Genomic DNA, 20,465 nt, shown 5'->3' with positions numbered 1-20,465 from the left:
TGTCGTCATGCCTCCTCTAAAGCTAGCGCCGACGCCGGAGCCGGGGCAAGCTTTAAAGGAGACATGACGACAAAAGATACGTAGATCATAGGCGATCTTATGCTAAAGCGCTAAGTAATTTATCTATTCATTTTATGTTCAAGAACGAAGTAAACTTTGTGAATAACATGTGTCTATTTTTCATATTGTAATTTCGGGACTTTAAAAAGAAAATCCGCAAGTGGAAGTATGGAAGAAGCCGCAGTCGGAGTCGCGGCAGCAACTGCGATCCTGGCCTGGGGGGAAGAGGCGGGAACGGGGGGGAAAATTCAATTATAAATTATTATAATTAAAAAGTAAACATATTAAATTAATGTATTTTTAGCAATGTCTCCTTTTATTTTGTATATATCCAGACCTAAACCAGACCTAACCCAGACCTAAGAACATATAAATATTATAAACAATTTATATTCTTTATTTTTAGTTTATTATTGCATGTAGAATCGCTCTTTCTCGATTGTATCAGCTTGTACATAAACTTGTTTTAATTTAATTTTTCATACAAAATACACAGAGAATGTCATCGTTTGATCTTTAATCTCATCCCTCAAAATATCCTAACAATTTTTGAAGATCTCACCGAAGAATCTCCTTCCGAGGCGGAACGTGAAAATATCTATAATATCAAAAAGGCTGCTTGTGCCGTGTTGCGCTTGCCGGTGACTTGGAACTAAGCGTTTCAAGCTTCTTTCTGAATCTTTCCGAAGCCGTCCGAAGCAGTCCGAACCGCCGAGCTCACTTTCTGTTCGAACCTTACAATGTCACTCGGAATGACTTTTCATGGGACTTCTTGTGGGACATGAACGAAACACGCAGCTCGTATAGTTGCATGTGTAGTAGTGCATCAAATTCTCGAAACTCGCGTGCCAACTCAGGGCAGCACGGGCCTCCTGATTAGGCGCTGCCTGGTGTGGTCAAGCGGAACTAAACTTGTCAGTTTTTTACTCTGTTTTATCTCTAACCTGGCAAAAAGCACTGCCAAATCGCGCTGACGCTTTACGTCCTTATATTGGAAGGTTTTGAGCTGGAAAAGGGCTCATTCGATAGAGGAAGGGTCAATCTAGCCCGCGCTGGTCATGATTTCGCTCAGAACAATCTCTAAATTAGCTAAAAATGCTTAGATTTCATGGCTGTGAATTTGTCGATTTTTGTTCTCCTTTGAACACTCATATTACTGAACATCAGCAGAATCTGATTAAATAATGACCAGCGCGGGCTAGATTGAACCTTCCTCTATCGAATGAGTCCTTTTCCATCTCAAAATCTTTCAATATAAGGACGTAAAGCGTCAGCGCGTAAACCTCTGTTTTTGCCTAATTTTGTCGGTAATGTCACCGCCCTGACATATCTGATCCTAGGCCCTTAATAATGAGTCCTGTACACTAGCACACACTCCGTCCAGTTTAATTTCCTCAAACGCATTTTGGATCCTGTCACGCAGCATGTCGACACTTTCAATCTTGACCCCGTAAACTTTTTGTTTCGCGTACCCCCACAAAAAAAAGTCTAAGGGAGTGAGGTCGGGAGACCGTGGTAGCCATGCCACTGGACCTAATCGTCCGATCCAACGATCTTCGTATGTATCATTTAAAAATTCACGAACACTTCGTCCAAAATGAGCTGGTGCTCCATCCTGTTGGAAAAGCATAGTATTCCTTACAGTTAATGGAATATTTTCCAAGAGCAAAGGCAGCTCATTTTGTAAAAACTCCAAGTACGTCCTGGCTGTTAATGTCTCCGGAAGAAAAACTGGACCCACAATGTCATTACCTACTATTCCTGCCCAAACGTTAAGTTTCCATCGATATTGGAAATTAGTGGACCTTGTCTCATGTGGATTTTCATAACTCCAAACATGAGTATTGCGTGTATTAAAAGCACCAGATCTCGTAAAAGTGCTTTCGTCTGTCCATAGTATTCTTTGCAAGATATTCTCATCTTCTTCGTGTTTCTGCAGTAACCATCTGCAAAAAATCATTCTCGCCGGTAGATCAGCAGGTTGTAGAGACTGCACACGGTACATGTGGTATGGATATTATCCTTCGTCTTGTAAAATTCGATGTACAGTCGAGCGTGGTATCCCAATTAATCTTTCCATCTGTCGTACACTCGTTTGGGGGTTTTCTTCTGTGTATTGAAGGACACGTTCCTCGTTTGCATTACAACGCGTGCTCCTTGGTCTTCCTGTTTCCGAACGGTCACGCGAATATGGGCCATTCTGCCGGAAGTTCCACATGACCCGCGTTAACACTTTTCGTGTTGTAGGTTGTCTATTTACAAATCTTTCATTGTACAACCGTACTGCTTCACAAATGTTGCCTCTGCATTCACCTAATGCAAGCATCATATCGTACTACTCTTCGTTGGAGAACATTGTTTAACGTTCGAGTTTTTAATTCGACGTAAGTTCAAAACACTAATCTTAGTACACTACAACTTAGAAAATAACGCACTAAAACCTACACAATGACACACACTAAAATCCACACACTAATTTGAACTAAAGTCTAAACAATAATGAAGGGTAAAAACTAGATAATAACTAAGCTAATAGTTAGTCTGTCCTCAGAAATCTTTTTACGATGCTCTCGGCTTCGCTCAAAGAATGATTCTGACTGTTAGAATCCGCATGTTAACAGATCAAGTCAAGGGGATACCTCGAAAGAACATTATGGGTTTCTTTAACACTTAAGAAAGCTGGAAAATGAACGAAGATTGGTTGAGAAACTTGAAAAGAGCAGGCAGAGAAATGGTAAAAATACAGCATAGAAAGTATTAGCTGTTTGTGTGGAAAATTTACGACAGTGCCAAGTGTCTTGGTTCATACAATCTAAGAAGGGTACGAGCGAGGTGAAGACCCACTTGTCTCACGACATGCAGTTATTTCTTCTCGAGGAACGTCTGGAAAATATCAGCTTGCTTCATTTGGAAAAGCACCCCAAAAGCACACCTTTTAAGAGTTCAGACGTCTTCGTTCTGAACAATAAGCTATTTTTTTTTAATCTGTACGTTACTCCGGTGCGTCGGCGGCTAGTACACGTGGTGACCAGATTCTTATGTTACCCCTATCCACTGCCGAGGGACAATAGGCGCGTGTACAGTCGGCAGCCAGATACAGCGATTTCGGTAAAACAGCAGGATGTCGGTTCTTCACACTTCTACAGCCAGCCAGGACGTACTTGGAGCTTTTACAAACTTAGCTGCCTTTGCTCTTGGAAAATATTCCATTAGCTGTAAGGAATACTATGCTTTTCCAACAGGATGGAGCACCAGCTCATTTTGGACGAAGTGTTCGTGAATTTTTAAATAATACATACCAAGATCGTTGGATCGGACGATTAGGTCCAGTGGCATGGCCACCACGGTCTCCCGACCTCACTCCCTTAGACTTTTTTTGTGGGGGTACGTGAAACAAAAAGTTTACGGGGTCGAGATTGAAAGTGTCGACATGCTGCGTGACAGGATACAAAATGCGTTTGAGGAAATTAAACTGGACGGAGTGTGTGCTAGTGTACAGGAATCATTATTAAGAAGACTTCAAAAATGTGTTGATAGACAATGAGATGTGTTCGAACATTTATTATGATTTACAATTAGTGAAAAAGTAATTGTTCAGTTCATACCATGGAAGTGCGTTAACATCTATAACATCAGCAGTATACGCGTGTGTATGTTCACCGACGCGTGCTTCTCGCGTTCGAACTCGCGTGTGTGTGGTCACACGTTCGGCTGACTGGGATTTGAACAGCGCGCCCCGGAAGTCCAATACCTGAATTTCAATCACCGATATCTCGAAGATGAAGCTCCAGATTTCAAAACGGTACAGGACTTTTCGATTTCTATTTGCATGAAGAATATGCATGTCTCGGCTTGTCCCATAGTTTTGGGACACCCTGTAGATACACTATTCGTATCTTTGACAAGGCTACAGTGGACAAATGAGAATATAAGTTGCTTTTACAAACGATGTCCCTCACTATAAACTTATGAGTGTGTTCATGAGCCTATATTGAGGACATTATGTACCACTTCTGAAATATTTTAGCTAAACTGTATGTTTTATACTAATTATATGTATATTAAAAACGGAAGTGTTTTTGGGACCTTGAAATAAGTAGAACCGTATGAAAATGTATTATATAATAAAAAAATGTTGAAAAAGCAAATACAGGTAAGAAAACGGAAATAACAAAACTTAAATACACACCCAATCGGAATTTATCAGCAGTTCCCATCCACCTCGGTTTCTTTCCAGACATCTTTCCAGGAATAAACAGTGAAACGGCAATAGTTCTGGAGTGTTTTTCAGCGGGGATTGCTTGCAATAAACAACCAAATCTTTGTATATGAATATAAAACTCCTTCCATGAGTTATAAATCTTTGGTAGTCTAATAACACTGGAAACAACTTTTGGCAGATGTTCCCTCAATCGCTTATAGTACTCTGTCTTTATATTAGGCTGTGCATCCCACATTGCACTATACTTCTCTTTTTCCTTTCTCAACATTGGCATAAATGGAATACTCATGTGATTAATTAAAAAAATGCCGTAATGTCTCTCCTTTAACCCAACATTCAATCGAATCAGCCACATACCGATTTCAGTGTGAAGAATTATCAAATTGGACAGATTCAAACAAAGTGTTTCATAGTCCTTTATATCTTTAGCATAAGGTGGTTGCAAAAGGCCAAAGCTGTCGATCAATTTCGCCATTTTGGAAGCATTTAGAAATCTCTGTTGAAGCTCCATATCGCAGCTTAATAAAGGAATATCAAGATTTCCAGCCACTTTCATGTCACACTCATCGATGACCCATGGCAAAAAATAAGAAGGCTTACCAGCGATTCTTCTCCTAATCTCGTTAAGAGACTCTTCAGAACAGTGTAGGATTCTCGAAAGGTTCATAGGTCGATTTTGAAAAATCTGAGCTTGAGAAAGAGTCACAAATGTAATTCTTTTCGCTATGTTCTCTTCCGGTGAAATAGATTCAATGAAGTCACTATACATCATCAACAAATCTTGCGTGGGTTTCACTGGCAAAATGTAGATCACGTCAGACAATGGATTACGCACAAAACAAATTCTTAGGCTGGTCGTGTTTTCCAAAAGATTTAGCATCTTTGAAACAAAGGATTGTCGCAAATCAAAGGGATAACCAATCGATGGCAAATGTAGGATCACGTGAGGTTTACGGATTATGGAATTAAATTCTTTGCTTAATTTTAAGGAAACTTGACAGGTATCTTGCAAAGAGGTGAGCATTTTCCTCAGGTAACGCTCATGTATGTCCCTCTTTTTCTTCAGTGTAAGCCACAGGTACCAAAGAAAGCTGGCAGCTATATAAAGACAGTCCGAATCCCATTTTCTTCTACGTAGCTATATAAACATTTTATGCTCTTTATTATTAATAATATAAAATTTAAAGCCTGTGTGTTTGTAATTTCTGTATCGTTTCTACCATATATTTTTATCTAACCCAGATAAAATTTTATTTAGTCCTTTTTTATGATCCCACAGAAAGTACAGACTAATTAATTTGCAGAAATATTATACAAAAAAATAAATAAAAATACAAATATATTTCTTTACTTAGTTCTCCATCATGCGTGACAGGAAAATATATAATCTTGTTTAGACTGTTCCGTAAATTTTCGATAACTAATTATTACATAATTTGGTACACGATTATTTGGAAAGTGGGTCCATACTACCGATTTCAAAGATCTTGAAATATGTTTTCAACGTGAACATTCTAAACACCCGAAAATAGACGAAATTCAAGTTTCGTTTTCGAGTTATGTGTTACTTGTTCAGTAAAATACGGGTGAATGTGCCTGACTTATTCTACTAACTTCACTGTGTTCAGCCTCGCTAATGCACATCGATAACAGAACAAAGAATGGGTGTAAAAAATATTCGTACAGCAAATAAATTCCGACAAAACTTTATATAACTCATCTATTTATGTAACTAGTCTGTTTATAAAATTTTATAAAACAAACAGTTGGTATATATTTTCACAGATGTCTAGAATCAACATCATAAAAAAATTGCATAAATATTCGAAAAAATTCAACAAAATTCCATTCTAGGTAAAAATAGTCGCGTAAAAAGTATTTGTACAGCTGTCCTTTTTTAAACGCAAAGAAAGAATTAATATTTTTTAGGACTTTATTTTACTCGTATAATAGTGACATACCTCTTTGGTATCGAATTAACTCATTTTGACGTTATATCTGGTGTAATTTTTTATCATTCTTCCCGTAATTCATTTTTCGATGTTTCTTTGGAAGAAATATATTTTCTTATTTTTTTCTCTAAGTAATCACATAATTGTTCTATTGTATTTACATCTATGACTATGAAGAGGTTTTCATAAATGATGATGTATTATATAATATCCACATTCTAGTATTAGAAGTAAGATGCTTAGGGCTATTGTCCTGCATGAAGACAAAATTATACGTGATGATGTGGTAAACTTAATTCCTGCCGTTTTATCGTCTGTAAAATTCATTTATTTCGAAGGGAAGATGAACTTTATCTTAATCAAAGTAATTTCCTCCATTTTCTATTATTTTTTCCCATCTCTACGGTAACAGAACAATCCCACGGCGATAGAACGCGGTGTTTTTGGAGGCGATCCATTCATCCACCCATTTTTGCACTTGCATCGACCTGAAGAGATGGGAGTCTGATCGTGCCAGGTCTGGGGAATACGCTGGATGCGGGAGGACTTCCTATTCAAACTCTTGCAATGTCTGCTGCACCCTTTTTGAAACATGCGAACGAGCATTATCATGCAAAAAGATAACTTTGCGTCTATTGCTGGCTATGGATGGTCTTTTTTCCATCAACTCGTCACTCAACCGGCATAATTGTTGTTGGTAGCGATCAGCTGTAACTATTTCATGTCAACGTAAGAACTCGTAATACACCACACACACCCTCTGGGTCCCACCAAATGCAGAGCAATGTCTTATGCCCATGAATATTCCTTGTCGGCGTTGAAGTGGATGGTTGGCCGGGGTCCACCCACTATTTCCTGCGCCTGGGATTATCAAAGTAAATCCATTTTTCGTCACCTGTCATAGTACGCCATAAAAAGCTCTTTTTCCTTTACCTGGCAAACAAAGAAATCGCAATAGACAAGCGATTCAAAATGGAACTTTCTGACAACTTATGCGGTAGCCATTTCCCTTCCTTCTGAATTTTTTTCATGGCATGCAAACGTTTTGAGACGATCATAGGAGTAACATTTAACGCATTTGACAGTTCTGAAAGCGTCTGAACTACATATTCTCATCGAGCAATTCCTGCAGCTCAACGTCTTCAAATTTTTTGACTGTCCGGAACATTTTTTATCTTTCACATCAAAAGCACCGCTTCGAAACCGTTCAAACCAAACCCTACATGTTCTTTCCGATGGAGTTTCATCATCATACACTTCATATAATGAGCGATGCGTTTCAGCTGTAGTTTTATTGAGATCGAAGTAGTGAAGAAGTACATGTCGGAAAAACGATTTATCGCGGTTCATCTTTGATTGATCGAAAAATCTATTTCGCGTCGCAAAACCTAATCTGACGTAACTCAATCACTTTCAACAATGTCTAAAAACAAGACACGTGCGATTTCACCGCCGAAACTCGCCGGCGCGGCGTTGGCGTCACCGACCTCTGGAAGCGAACGGCAGGAACTAAGTTTAACGCCTAATATTAATGTATAATTCATAATCCATGATCCGTTCTATGAAACGCAACTCTCCAACTCCAGCAGCACTCATGCAATCCGAAACACAGACCCACTACCATGCTTCACAGTAGGCTGCAAGTTTTCAACATTATAAGCTTCATTTTTTCTTTCTCCATACGGTATAACGTATATCGAAGCCGAAGATATTAAATTTACTTTTATGTCAGCATTTCTATAAGTTTTCGCGAATTCTAATTTCCTCGTTCCATTTTGGTCACTGACAAAAACATTTCCTACGTGCTACTCTGCCATGATATCCTTGTGTTCGTAAAAAATTTCTAGTGGTACTACGTGAAATGTTGCCATCTAGGAAATTATTAAAATCATTCTCAATTTTGCTTGTACTTAGTTTGGGATTTTTGTTAATCATACGAAAAATAATCCGTTTAGCGTGTTCACTAATTTTTCGTGGACACCCACTCCTGAAATTATTTTTTATTGTTTCATGTAATCCGTATCCATTAATTGTATCTTGAATCGTAGACCGAGGTCAGTTAATGATACGAGAGATTTCTGAAAGAGGTTTACACTGATTATGTAAATTTATAATTATTTTCCTCCCTTCAATGGTCGTTTCTACGCTTTTTCATCCCATTATGCTCTTATAGTCGTTAATACTGTCCGATTTTAAACGCTATTTCAAACATAGTGGCACTGTTAAATATTGTACTGAGGTCACCAACTTTTATTTACAGTATTCATTGTAGTCCTAAACAAGAACTGTATGAATACTTCTTACGCGGCCATTTTTGCCTAGAATGGAATTTTATTGATTTTTTTCGAAAATTATTTGAATATCAAACAATTTTTTTTAATGAAATTAATTCTAGATGTTTATAAAATTATATACCAACTGTTCATTTGATAAATATTTATAAATAAACTGAGTTAGTACAAAGTTTCGTTTGAATTCACTCCCTGTACGAATACTTTCTATATCCACTGAAGAAGAATTCACACATAGTCATACCGCAACGGTACAGTGTTGTTCGTGATAGTGCTAAAAAATATCGTCCTCTATCTACCTTTGGAATGGAACGGTTCACACTTAGCCGTACTTTTTTCCATCCGCGCTATATTATACTAGGCTGTATTTTGCCGGGTGTAACAGCTCTTCCTGTGCCTGGCACCATTGCCCCAAGGTGATTCACCACGTCCTACGCCGAGTACAGAACCGTCTCTTTTTTTTTGCGTAATGCACTCCTTTCCTACATTAGTTACTCCACCCGCGTATAACCTTCTTTATTGCTTTCATAATAGTTAGTTAATTATAATTACCTTCAGCTATTAGTTTGATATACGTTTTTCATTACACCTAGTGTAGAATTTTAAGGTACACATATTGCCTTTCGTACCTTTTCATAATATTTTATATTCACGGTCAATTTAAATTATTATTGTAAATATTAAATAGCATAGCGACTACTCCAGCGTACTACGTATGCGCGAGCTCAAATTTTTGAATATATAAGGAGATGCTCTAGCCGCATTTCTCGGAGAGAACAGTAAATAGTAGTGAATGTTTACGCTAATGTAACAAATGACGACGATTTCGCCAATAATCTCAAATTCTAATTAGTTATATCGACAATTTTCATCAATGGCATTAAGAATAAAATAAGTACATAAGAATAAGTAAAATAAGTATACAGGGTGTAACAAAAATGTCGCAGTTCCTTAAAAGGGGTGATTCAGGGGGTGATTTGAAACAACTTTTTCCTTAGCGAAAATGTAAGATGAGACTTCGTTAACGAGTTATTTACGAAAAACACTGGCCAATGAGAGCGCGAGTTTGCCGCCCGAGCGACCGCGGTAGCGTTGGGTACGCGCGCTAGATGCTACGGTTGTACTCCGAACAAGAAAGTCGTCATACATCGAAGAAAATAGCATTAGTATGAAAACTGAAAGCGACATAATAAATAATACCGAGTCCTTTTTTTGTGTATCACTTGAAGCGAATAATTACTTAAAATCGAGGAAAACTACGTGCAACGTAAAAACACAAATATGTAAATTTCTTATTCGCATAACGTATAAACGAAAAAGCAATACAACGAAAAATAAAGGAAGAAGAGAACAAACTTCACCTGTAGTTTGTAAACCTGTGTCACTGGGTCACTGTACCGATCCTGGTCATCGACCGTCGAAATGGTTTATGCTAGGGCACGCGTTTAGGTAATTTATGGCTTTATTGCTTTGGTTTCGAAGGAGACATGATCTCGGAGTGTCCGAACAAGGAAGGTCTGAGGTGCTTAAACTACATGGGGGGTACAAGGAGCTTCCTTGGAAAAATTCTACCATACCATAAACCATTTCGAGGGTCGATGACCAGTATCGGTACAGTGACCCAGTGACACAGATTTACAAACTACAGATGAATTGCATTTAATTCATTAATGATTATTATTTTTTAAATCTAACGCAGACTACTTTCAACGTTTCTATCTTCAACGTTAATTCTCCAAGTCTCCGTTCATTTCTTTTGTTGCATTGCTTTTTCGTTTATACGTTATGCAAATATTTTCATACGAATGCTATTTCCTTCGAGGCATGCCGACTTTCTTGTTCGGAGTACAACCGTAGCGCCCAGCGCGTACCCAACGCTACCGCAGTCACTCGGACGGCAAACTCGTGCTCTCATTGGCCGGTGTTTTTCATTAATAACTCGTTAACGAAGCCTCATCTTACACTTTCGCTAAGGAAAAAGTTGTTTCAAATAACCCCCTGAATCACCCCTTTTAAGGAATTGCGACATTTTTGTTACACCCTGTATATATATAATTGTCAGTAACCCTAACCTGAATTTCATAATTCAAACGATCGCGCTAGCGACGCGCAATACGCATGCGCACAAGCAATAGGACTCTTCTACGCACATGTACATCAGGACATCATTCGAGTAACATCCTATGGCGTGCTTTTCTGCACGCGCTGACGACAGGATCGCGACAGAATGGCGGCAGGATGATGACACTACGGACCGATCAGCAAGCGAGCCTCTCGGTACGCCTGCGCGAACAGGATCACACACATGCGTCAAGACGTGAAGCCTATTAGGAGCGAGTATCTTGCGACGGTTCCTGAGCGCGCATGTGCAATACAACACTTCTCCTCCGCTGAAGGAAATCACTTAGTCTGAAGAAAGGAGGCAACCTTCGAGGATAAATACGGCGGTGCCAGCAACAGCAAAGCGTTCTGGAGTTCGAGGTTCTGAAGATTACACAGTCCCACTGATTCTAAACCACTCCGAGGTAGCTTCAATCAGCTCCTTAGTTCCTCCTCGCAGAGGCAGATTTAACCAACTCCTTGATTACCACTCCGAAACAGCTTTAACCAACTCCTTGAATTCTTCACATCAAGGCAGCTTTAACCAGCTTCTTATCCTATACTCGATCTTTTCTTATCCTATAATGTCATCTGCCCAAATCAAATCTCATAAGTCATCGTAAGCCAAAAGGTATTCCGTCGGTAAATAAGCCGTGCTAGTTACCAAATCAGTTAGTGCAAATACATTTATACTGTTCTACTTATTCTTACTATTGTTCTTTTTTTTGCTATTGATTTATAGACTGAGTTAATGATAATACTAGAATTAGTTATCTTAAGTTCTGCCATTAACTGTATACACTTTAATTTAATAAATTCTGTTATATATTAATTTAAGAGAAATCCTAGTCTATGAAATTTATTTCTTAATCGCACGCCACACGAATCCTACTCCCTGTTCACGCGTAAGCCGTTCTATCTGTGAACATTCTATACATGACGAAGACAGGTCGTTACATTAGTGACCCCAAACCCAAGAATACTTTCGGATTTCCTGCTCGTCGATGTCAAGCGGCAGGGCCCACAGGTGGGTTTAGGACCTCGCAACTGAAAATTTATGACTTGGCCACAAAGTATTTACTTTGTTATTATGCAATGTATCCTTACGGGAGCAACAGAAATGAACTTATTTTGTTCTTCCTGTTGTCACTCTCTCGTCTGCTTACGAGAACTAGCGTGTTCTACCACTGATCACTGTTAGTGTGAAGGAGATAGGATTTCGGGGTCCTTGACCAGGTTAAAGAGTTGGAACTCACCGTGAACATTATTACTTTTTACTCAAGCGTTGTTTAGCTCTAGTAGTGTCGTGATCTGTATCGCAAGACGGGCTACACCTAAATGCGCTGTAGTCATCGGTCATTTCGGCGATCAACGACCTTTCCAGAGGCAAAAGGGGAGGCCGGGGACGTCACGTTTTGTCGACTTTCCTGGAATTCGCTAATTCGACGCGAAGTCATTCACCTGAACGCGGTTGTGCAATTGAATGTACGTGTAACTAGCAGGAGCTGTAACATCCCTCTCCCCTTAGAAGACGGACGTTACGCGTGCGAGTCATAACGGAAGTACCAGAGCCTTATTTTATATATACTTTCACGTGTACAATATTTGGTTACAATCGTATCTTAGTTCAGCTGCGTGGTGTTGCCTATGGAGTGCTTGTAAACGGAAAATTTACATATACGATATCTCTACGTTTTGCTTTCATCACTACGTATATGATGATGTCCACATGTACTAATATTACGATTGTTAGGCTACTTAGATATAATATATGTAACAGGATTGTGTTATCTGCGGTGTCTAATTTGTCTGATTCGTGTTTCAGTTCGCTTTGTAAGTATGTGATTTCTGCTGTATTTTTAAGTATCTTATGTGATTGTAATTATGTATAAGGCTTCTTATTGATTCTGTGTAATGGTATTTCGTTAGGTTGTGTTAGGTTGTATATTGCAAAGACGTCTGAATTAATGTTTTCGTAATATGCTACCTTTTTATTTTGTAATGTTATTTCTTGGATGTGTAATTTACATGAATTTAATATTACTATTTATTTAAAAAGCGGTTCAATTTCGAGCCTTTATTTCGTCCGCGAAAATCGTAGTCTGTTAGCATACGTGACCGACCCAAGCTCGCCCTCGGTAGATTTAGTTGCGCCAACAACTGACACGGTACATTCGAATTATGACTCGTTTTTCAGCTAGTACAGTTGACGTTCGAACAGGTGAGCGATTGCGATCAGCTGTTCGAATCTCAGGCCGGATGTCGAGTGAGGATATCGGAGCCTGAAAGAGAGAAAGAGTAAAATCGGAATACTAGACTCAGACAGACAATGATAAGCGAGCGCCGCGTAGCGGATTTTCGGGTGACCCGCGCTTTTCGCGGAGCGTCTCGAGCTCGTCAGTCAGAGTCAGTCTTGCACCGATCGTTCGATAGATCGCAAGGTTTCAGGAAATATAGAAGAGTCATCTGAGTTAGGAAATTTGGGTACCAAATTCCTTTGCTCGTGACGCCTTCTGTACTGTGTCTATTTCACGGCAACTCGTGAAATTGCTCGACTCGATTATCACGTGGGATATGTGCGATAGAGCATCGAGTTTTCAGTGACGCATTATTGCAGGCGATTAACTGTACTCTTGGAATCGGTGGTTACCCCAATTCCCTGAGTTTGCTATTCATCCGAGGAGCAACCATAGACCACTGCTTGGTTGAACCTTGATAAATGGCAATAAAACAGAGAGAGTTAACGTAAGTGCGGCATCTCTACGTTTCCCGCGATCTAACACCCGTTTAGCAGCAGCCCACGTGCGACGAATAGATCCACACGTTGTGGTGAACAGTGAGTGCTAGAACCTCTGGCCATTATCAGCCATCAAGACTAGCAGGTGCTAGATATAGTGTGTCTCAAGCTCGCGAATCCAAGCCTTCTCGGAAGCCAGGTTAAACAGAGGAAAGGAGGATCCCTCCTCTCTGTACGTTCGCCTACCGACGATTTCTTCAGTGCGAAGAATCGGTAATACAGTCCACTGCACTACGTTAGCGTTACGGCAAGGTACTGCTTTCCCCTCCACATAGGCTCGTCATCGAGGCCTGGAGTCGGGAGTCCACAGTTCAGCTCGATATAGTCGAAAGCTACAGTAATGTTACGGACGAGAGCCGCGACCAGACCCGAGAGCGACTCTCGTCCGTGACTGGTAGTCCATTCGGCTTCCTTTGCTCTCGGTCGCCGAGATAATTGGTACACGACCGGAGAAGCAAAAAAAAGGGTCTCGCTCGACCGTCGATGCTCGAGCTCGATGCCCGAAATCAATGACGTCAGAAAAGACAAGGATAGCATTAGGGATTTAATAGGAAAAATTGAAGTTCCTTATTTGCAAACAGATTTTCACGCAAGTTACACCAATCGATTCCTTGTGCTCTCCCGATAAAAATGATATCAAATACGACATGATTCCTATTATTTATAATAAAGATATTTAAATAATAAAGGTTGGAACCCTGCGACGGTTACGGAGAATCGTCAAAGTTACTTTTCTATTAGTTCTTTACGAGCTAAAAATGACATAAACAGAATTTATGTATATTATATTTAATCGATGTCGGAAAGAAGATATTAAAAATAAAAAAATAAAAATTCCTAAACATTTAAAACGGAACTTATATACATACTTTTTGTATTACGCTTTCATTTTCTTAATAATTTCAGTCATTAAATAATTAAACACGAATAATAAGGGAGTTAATAATAGGAATAATAGGGAGTTAGCCCTACGACGAGAGTCGCGCTCGTCGAATCGACTACCACTCACGGACGAGAGTCGCGCCCGGGTCTGTTTACGAGCATGACTTTCGTTCTACAAACCAAGTTTTATGTATCTTTGTTAAACATAATCGGAATCATGTCGTGTTTGACATCATTTTAATCGAGAGAGCACAAGGAATCGATTGGTGTTACTTGCGTGAAAATCCGTTTGCGAATAAGAACCTTCAATTTTTCCTATTTAAATCCCTAATGCTATCGTTGTTTTTTATGACGTCCTTGTTCTCGGGCGTCGAGCTCGAACGCGATGGTTCCAAGAATTGGTTTCTCGGCGGCACGTATCAAACGAGGTAGTGGGGATAAACCACAGCTCTCGTCCGTGTAGACGAAACGGCTCTCGTCCGCAACATTACTGTACTTGGCATCGAGACGCTACCGCGTCTCTTGACGGTCAAAATTATATCATGCTTGATATCATTTTTATCAGAAAATACAAATTATAGAAATTAGGACTTTTATTATCGGTTAACCCATTGCAGTTCTTGTTTTCACGACTAGTGTTTAGGATCCTCTGAGTACATCATTTAAGAGGTTCCCACCCGAGATGCTCGCAGGGTCATAAAAAAAAGACTCATTGAACCCATTTCAAAAGACATTCCATGAGTCACTGGCAGAAAGCCAAAAGTTTATCGTCAATGGTATTTGACTTTCCTTGACGACAACGGACCAGATTGGGACAGAACGAACCTGATGTGTCTGTAACACTGTTCAACATTTCACCGGACGGATACTGGACACTCATTGAACTGCTCCATTTAAAAACAAGGAAAAGATATTTTTGTTGCCGGCATGGATCGGAACGAAACAAACCTATGTAAATCCAGTTTTAGTCTGAAGTCAGACACATTTCACTTGAATTTTAGACGCCTTTGCAATAATTAATAATTTAAAAACGAATCCATAAAAGCAATTTTGTCATTTTTTATGTTCATTCTCATTTAACATGTAAAATCAGCTCTTAAAGTTTCTAACATTTGTTACATACTAGCAAAAAAGTTTATTAGATACGTGGTTAGTGTTTCGTAGTGTGAGAGGTGATGTGAGATGCCTGTAATACGTCTCAATCTTCTTAATCCAAACTTCGTTTAGATCATTGAAATTACTAGAGGTATTAACACCACCTACTATTAGTCAAACACACCACATGTCCCCACACATCATTCAATATTAATCACGCACACAATATTCTACACACAATACTCAATGGTAACATGCATCCAACAAAGTTTTTTTCGAATATCTCGGAAATTAAACTTCAGTTCTATGTACAGAGTGTTTCTGAAGAGCACGAAATAAAGTTAAGTGGTAATTCTAGAAAGCAAAGTAAGACGAAAATCAAGAATAACGATTTCGCGTTTGAAACTTCGTTTGTTAGTTATAAGCAGGGAGTTGATACCGAAAGAATTACAATTACGGTCACAGTCAGGTAAGAGAGCCGACCAAAATGACACAACTCGTTGCTCTCGGGGTTATTGAGAGGTTTGCGCAGTTACGAGTTTCGTCTCAACTGTATGTCCTGACCAAAAGAAACGGTCAGGATTTTTAGTCAACCGGAATTCGTGAGCAGTTATGACTAGTCAAAACTCCGGTTAGAACTCCGGTCAGAACTTCACTATAGACTGTTTTTCGTGAAAGGAAGAAGCGGTCAGGTAAAGAGTTTTCTTTCAACCAGTATTGAGTTGATTTGGTCAGCCGGCATTCTTCAAAGATAGATATTCGCTCAACCTGAATTCACGACCAAAGTTCAGCTGTATTTAATTGTGTTAACATTACCTCTGTGATCGATTATTGAAGTAATCATGGTAATTGTAATCTTTCAGCGATTAACCACTATTGAAATAAATCAGTAATTATACTGAAATCGAAGTAATTAAAGAATGAGAATACAATTAATGTATTTTCCCCTCATCGACGAGTTTGCCTGTGCGAAACATTCGTTGACCAAATGTTTAACGTCGAGAAACTTTCCCCAATTCGTATTTTTACGACGGGAATTTCCATATTTCCGCTGTTCTATTGCATCGAAAGGTCTCTAGGGATGATCGCAGCGCGAACCTCACGGCCTGTGGTCTCGGGTACCAATGGCTCCTTCGAACTTGCAGAGCAATACCGGTGATCATAAACGGCTACATCTGCGAGGCAGTCGTTATCATCTCCTACACTAGTCCGATATGCCTTTGCTTTTTCTCGTGAATTTGTCTGCGACTACCACCTTCACGAAAAAAATGGAAGACCCTTCCTCGGTCATGCCAACTGATAAATCGAATTTGAGTATTTTGATTAAGTGACGCTCCTAAGAAGTTGCACCTAGAACGATGCGAGGCCAGGAGGACAGATACTTTAAAAAAAATCGTCAGTATAGATCATGATTTCTGCCGCCTTAGGGTACAACTTCTATTTTCTTTTGTCGCGGTGTGTCCTGACAACACAGAAGTCGCGGAACGGATATACCGCGAAAAGTACCCGAACCGACCGCCACATTGTTTTTAAACGTAGGAACGGTCTCGTTCCAAAGTAATCCACAACCGTGGGGTTTTTAGTTTGGTACGTTCCGCAGTTTTCAGTGGTTAGGAGGTCAAGTATTCCTTTAATGAACTGATTAGTATTGGTGACGGCGCAGTGCTATAAACGTAAGGGGTATTTCTGTGGCGTCGTATACCTGCGATCAGCAAGTTGTACGCTACCACTGCTTTATCCCGCAACAGCCAGGATCGGCAGCGTGACTCAGTGGAGCAAGTGTTCAAGCAGCACGTGAATTCTTCTCCGAATAGATGAGTTTTAACGATAACAATTGCATGTTTACTTATTCTCTTATCTAGAATTTTTGGCCATTTCTTGGTTTAGTACACCATAGTTATAGAAATAAAAATCGTTGGTTACGTAGTTTTTACAGATTACATTTTGCAACATATGACATTTACGGGTTAGTTTTACATTTTTTAGAAAATAAACATTTTGACTCGATTTTCCAATGTTTTAATACGCATAACAATAGTGTAGAATCCGTAGAATCTACAGAACCGTTGCTTTTTATTTTGTTATTATGGTGTATCAAATTGAAAAATGTGAAAAAAATTGAGAACAATAGTATTAGTGATATTTATCTGCTGAATTAATATGACTATTATTCCGGTATTGTTACAATACAAAATCGGCATTTTTCAACTTTTTTCTCTTGATTTTTACTTTTCACAATTTAGGTAATTAATTTAAAAATCTGACAAAATGCCATAATTTGTGTCGCGATAAGTAACGTTTTCCCGATTTTTTTCATAATTTTTCACCCCGGACGAGCGCCCACTTTTGTTAGATTCGCTTATAATAAGGGAACTAACGGGGTCCGGATGAGGTTTGAGAGATAGGGTATCGCAAGGAAGTCGCACGCTGTTTATTTATATTTTGTCGGCCCTGGAAAGAACTAACGACCTTTATTAAAACTTATGTCCTCTTTTGATGGGTGGCCGGGGGCTCCTGGTCCTCCGCGGGCGTCGGTCCTGCCGGAAAGTGTGGGGCTCTCTCTGTTGTGAACGCCGGTCAACGACGCTGGCGTCTGAAAAAAGGAAAGAGCGGCAGAACCGCACCGGTAAGCGAGGGTCTGACTTTCGCTCTATTCCTAATCCTTCCGATTCCCGACTCAAGGCTTCGACAACGAGTCTATGTGGAGGGGAGAGCAATGCCTTGCCGTAACTCAAGGTAATGCAGTGGACTGTATAACCGACTTCCCTCCACTAGGATGGAATCGTCGGTAGGCGAGTGGATAGAGAGGAGAGGACCTCTTCTCTTCGCTTTTGCATCTTATAGAAAAGCTCGCTTCGTACGAATCCCGATGAAAGCGGTGATTCGTGAGCGGAGGGACACGCTACAACTAGCAGATGCTAGTCCTGGGGGCTGATGATTGTACAATTTATCGTGTTTGTTATTAGGGCAACGGAATCTCCTACGGAAAGCGACCTTCGGTTGGTCACATATGCCAACAGACTATGAGTCTCGCGGACGAGTCAAATGCTCGTTATATAACCGCTTTTTAAACAAATAGTTCAAGAGGAATTGGGCAGTAACGTAGACATCTTGAGTTTCTTGTGCAAGGTTCGAGCGCAGCGACAGGAAACGCTACGAGTAGTTTGTGCCCCGTCACTGGTTGTCCGAGCGCTCGCTACCCGTGCACTCTGATTGGTCGATGTTTTCCGTTAATAACTTGTTAACAAGGCTTCAGAGGACATTTTTGCAAAGAAAAAGTTGTTTAGAATCGAGGAATCTCGATCCCGAAAAATCCCCCCTTAACGACTCCCGCACTTTGTTTAGAACATCCTGTATATATGCCGTGTCAAGTAGTATGTATGGTCTAGGGTCCCAATTGTGTCATAAACTCGGACGATACCAGATTCCTGAGTTACGAATTACCTACGCACTGCCTTGTGCATAACACCGCGCGGGGTCCACTGTCCAAGAGATTCCTGGTTACCTGTACGGTCACTGCAAATCCATAACACGCTCAGAAGAGTGTGATATCTATGATAATCGCTTATGCAGATCCAAAAAAAATTTCGACGTAGACTTGTCTGAAAATGAATGTCAAATTTATTTTAACTCGTTCACGTATTTTAACGTGTTTGACTTGTACGCGTTGTACAATACGTTCGCTGTTGATCGTGCGCCAACGTGTCAAAGGTGTTTTCCGAGAATAACCGGTCACGCACCACCGCATAATAAATACACGTTTAGTTAACTGAAACTTTGTGATGGGCAATTTATCACATTACCATAGACAATAGACGGTGAAGGTTAGTGCCATAAACCAATTGTGAACCTTGTTTTACACAAACATAAAGTAAATATTCGCAGTTGTTATTTAAAAATACTAGTACCATGTCGTTATGAAATAGGATATGATATTTTACTTCTTAAAGTGTATCCACGTATTGATTATTTTGAAATTCCGTTTATTTAAACATGAAGGAAATACCCATACCTCTATCAATTTTTGATAACACTCGCTCAGGAAAGCAAAGATTGCTGGCGATTAGTGCAATAAGCGTAAACGCTGAGCGCGATTTGACTAATTTAGTTAATTTAATTTTATTTACAGAAATCATTTAAGCTAGGAATTTGAAACTTAAACATTTGAAGCTTTCTTCATGCATTGACTCGATTTTCGGAGCGCTTAAACCTTCAGCAAAGTTAAGGACTCTTAAGAAAAGACCCAGGTATCTAACAACACCAGGTGTTGTGGGCGATCCTCGACAAGTTTTTCAAGAAGCCGCAGTTAGTTTGTCGGCGGACCTTCACATCGAACGTTTGTTCGAATATTCGTGATACGTGCCAAATTTTCCTACAAATCTAATCCTTTTCTCTTGATATTCCCGTTGTGCGTGCGGTTTTCTTCCATATTCTAGGTCAAGATATCTAGTAGTATGTGCAGTTTTTTCGTGTGTGGATTTGGAGCAGAAGATTAATCGAAGAGTGGACGCATTAATCTTTTCTACTTCAAAATTTCATAGGCTGTATTTTGACTTGTCCTCTAGGTTTTAAAGAGTAGGCAGGTTTAGTGTTACTCAACGATTCCCTCATATGGTATTTCAATATTCGTGAATGAGAGAATCATGGTGTGTGGATGTGTGAAGTGAACAGACAATTTACATGAAGGTTATTATGTGTGTTTTACCCCGCGTCGAGCTACCATGAGCTCGAAGCAGGGAAGCCTGACAAACTTTGCTGTATCCGCCCTGCAAGTCACTCGACAAAGAGGACAATCGTTCAGATGGACGCTAGGCACTTTTGTGCCGAGTACAAGAAAATTCGAGAAATACGCGACCCTTGCAACACATGTACGGCGGAAAACCTCGGAGGGAGAGAGAAGTCGTGGCCCAGATGCGTGGAGGAATCTATCCTTCGCGGCAAGGCAATAACCACAGGTATCTTCCACAGGTGTTTATTCGAAGACCATGTGAATGTTCGGCAATAGAAACAGACACGCGCCCTTGGAAAATCGGCACGCGCGAACTCGCCCATTACAAAGTTTGTGT

General features: G+C 39.9%; 1 protein-coding gene across 1 annotated transcript in view; it reads right to left on the bottom strand.

Moving 5' to 3' along the window:
- LOC143179417 (IQ motif-containing protein H) overlaps positions 1-20,465 on the bottom strand; it is a 40,953-nt gene that overhangs the window by 6,961 nt on the left and 13,527 nt on the right. The window contains exon 5 of the mRNA XM_076378634.1: positions 4,250-5,420. Coding sequence (XP_076234749.1) covers positions 4,250-5,420 — 1,171 coding nt within the window. The remainder of the gene's footprint in view (positions 1-4,249; positions 5,421-20,465) is intronic.

This window comes from Calliopsis andreniformis, chromosome 5, assembly GCF_051401765.1.
Source record: "Calliopsis andreniformis isolate RMS-2024a chromosome 5, iyCalAndr_principal, whole genome shotgun sequence".
Classification (NCBI taxonomy): Eukaryota; Metazoa; Arthropoda; class Insecta; order Hymenoptera; family Andrenidae; genus Calliopsis; species Calliopsis andreniformis.
Note: the sequence above shows the minus strand (reverse complement) of the source record. Positions and strands in the feature narration are given on the sequence as shown.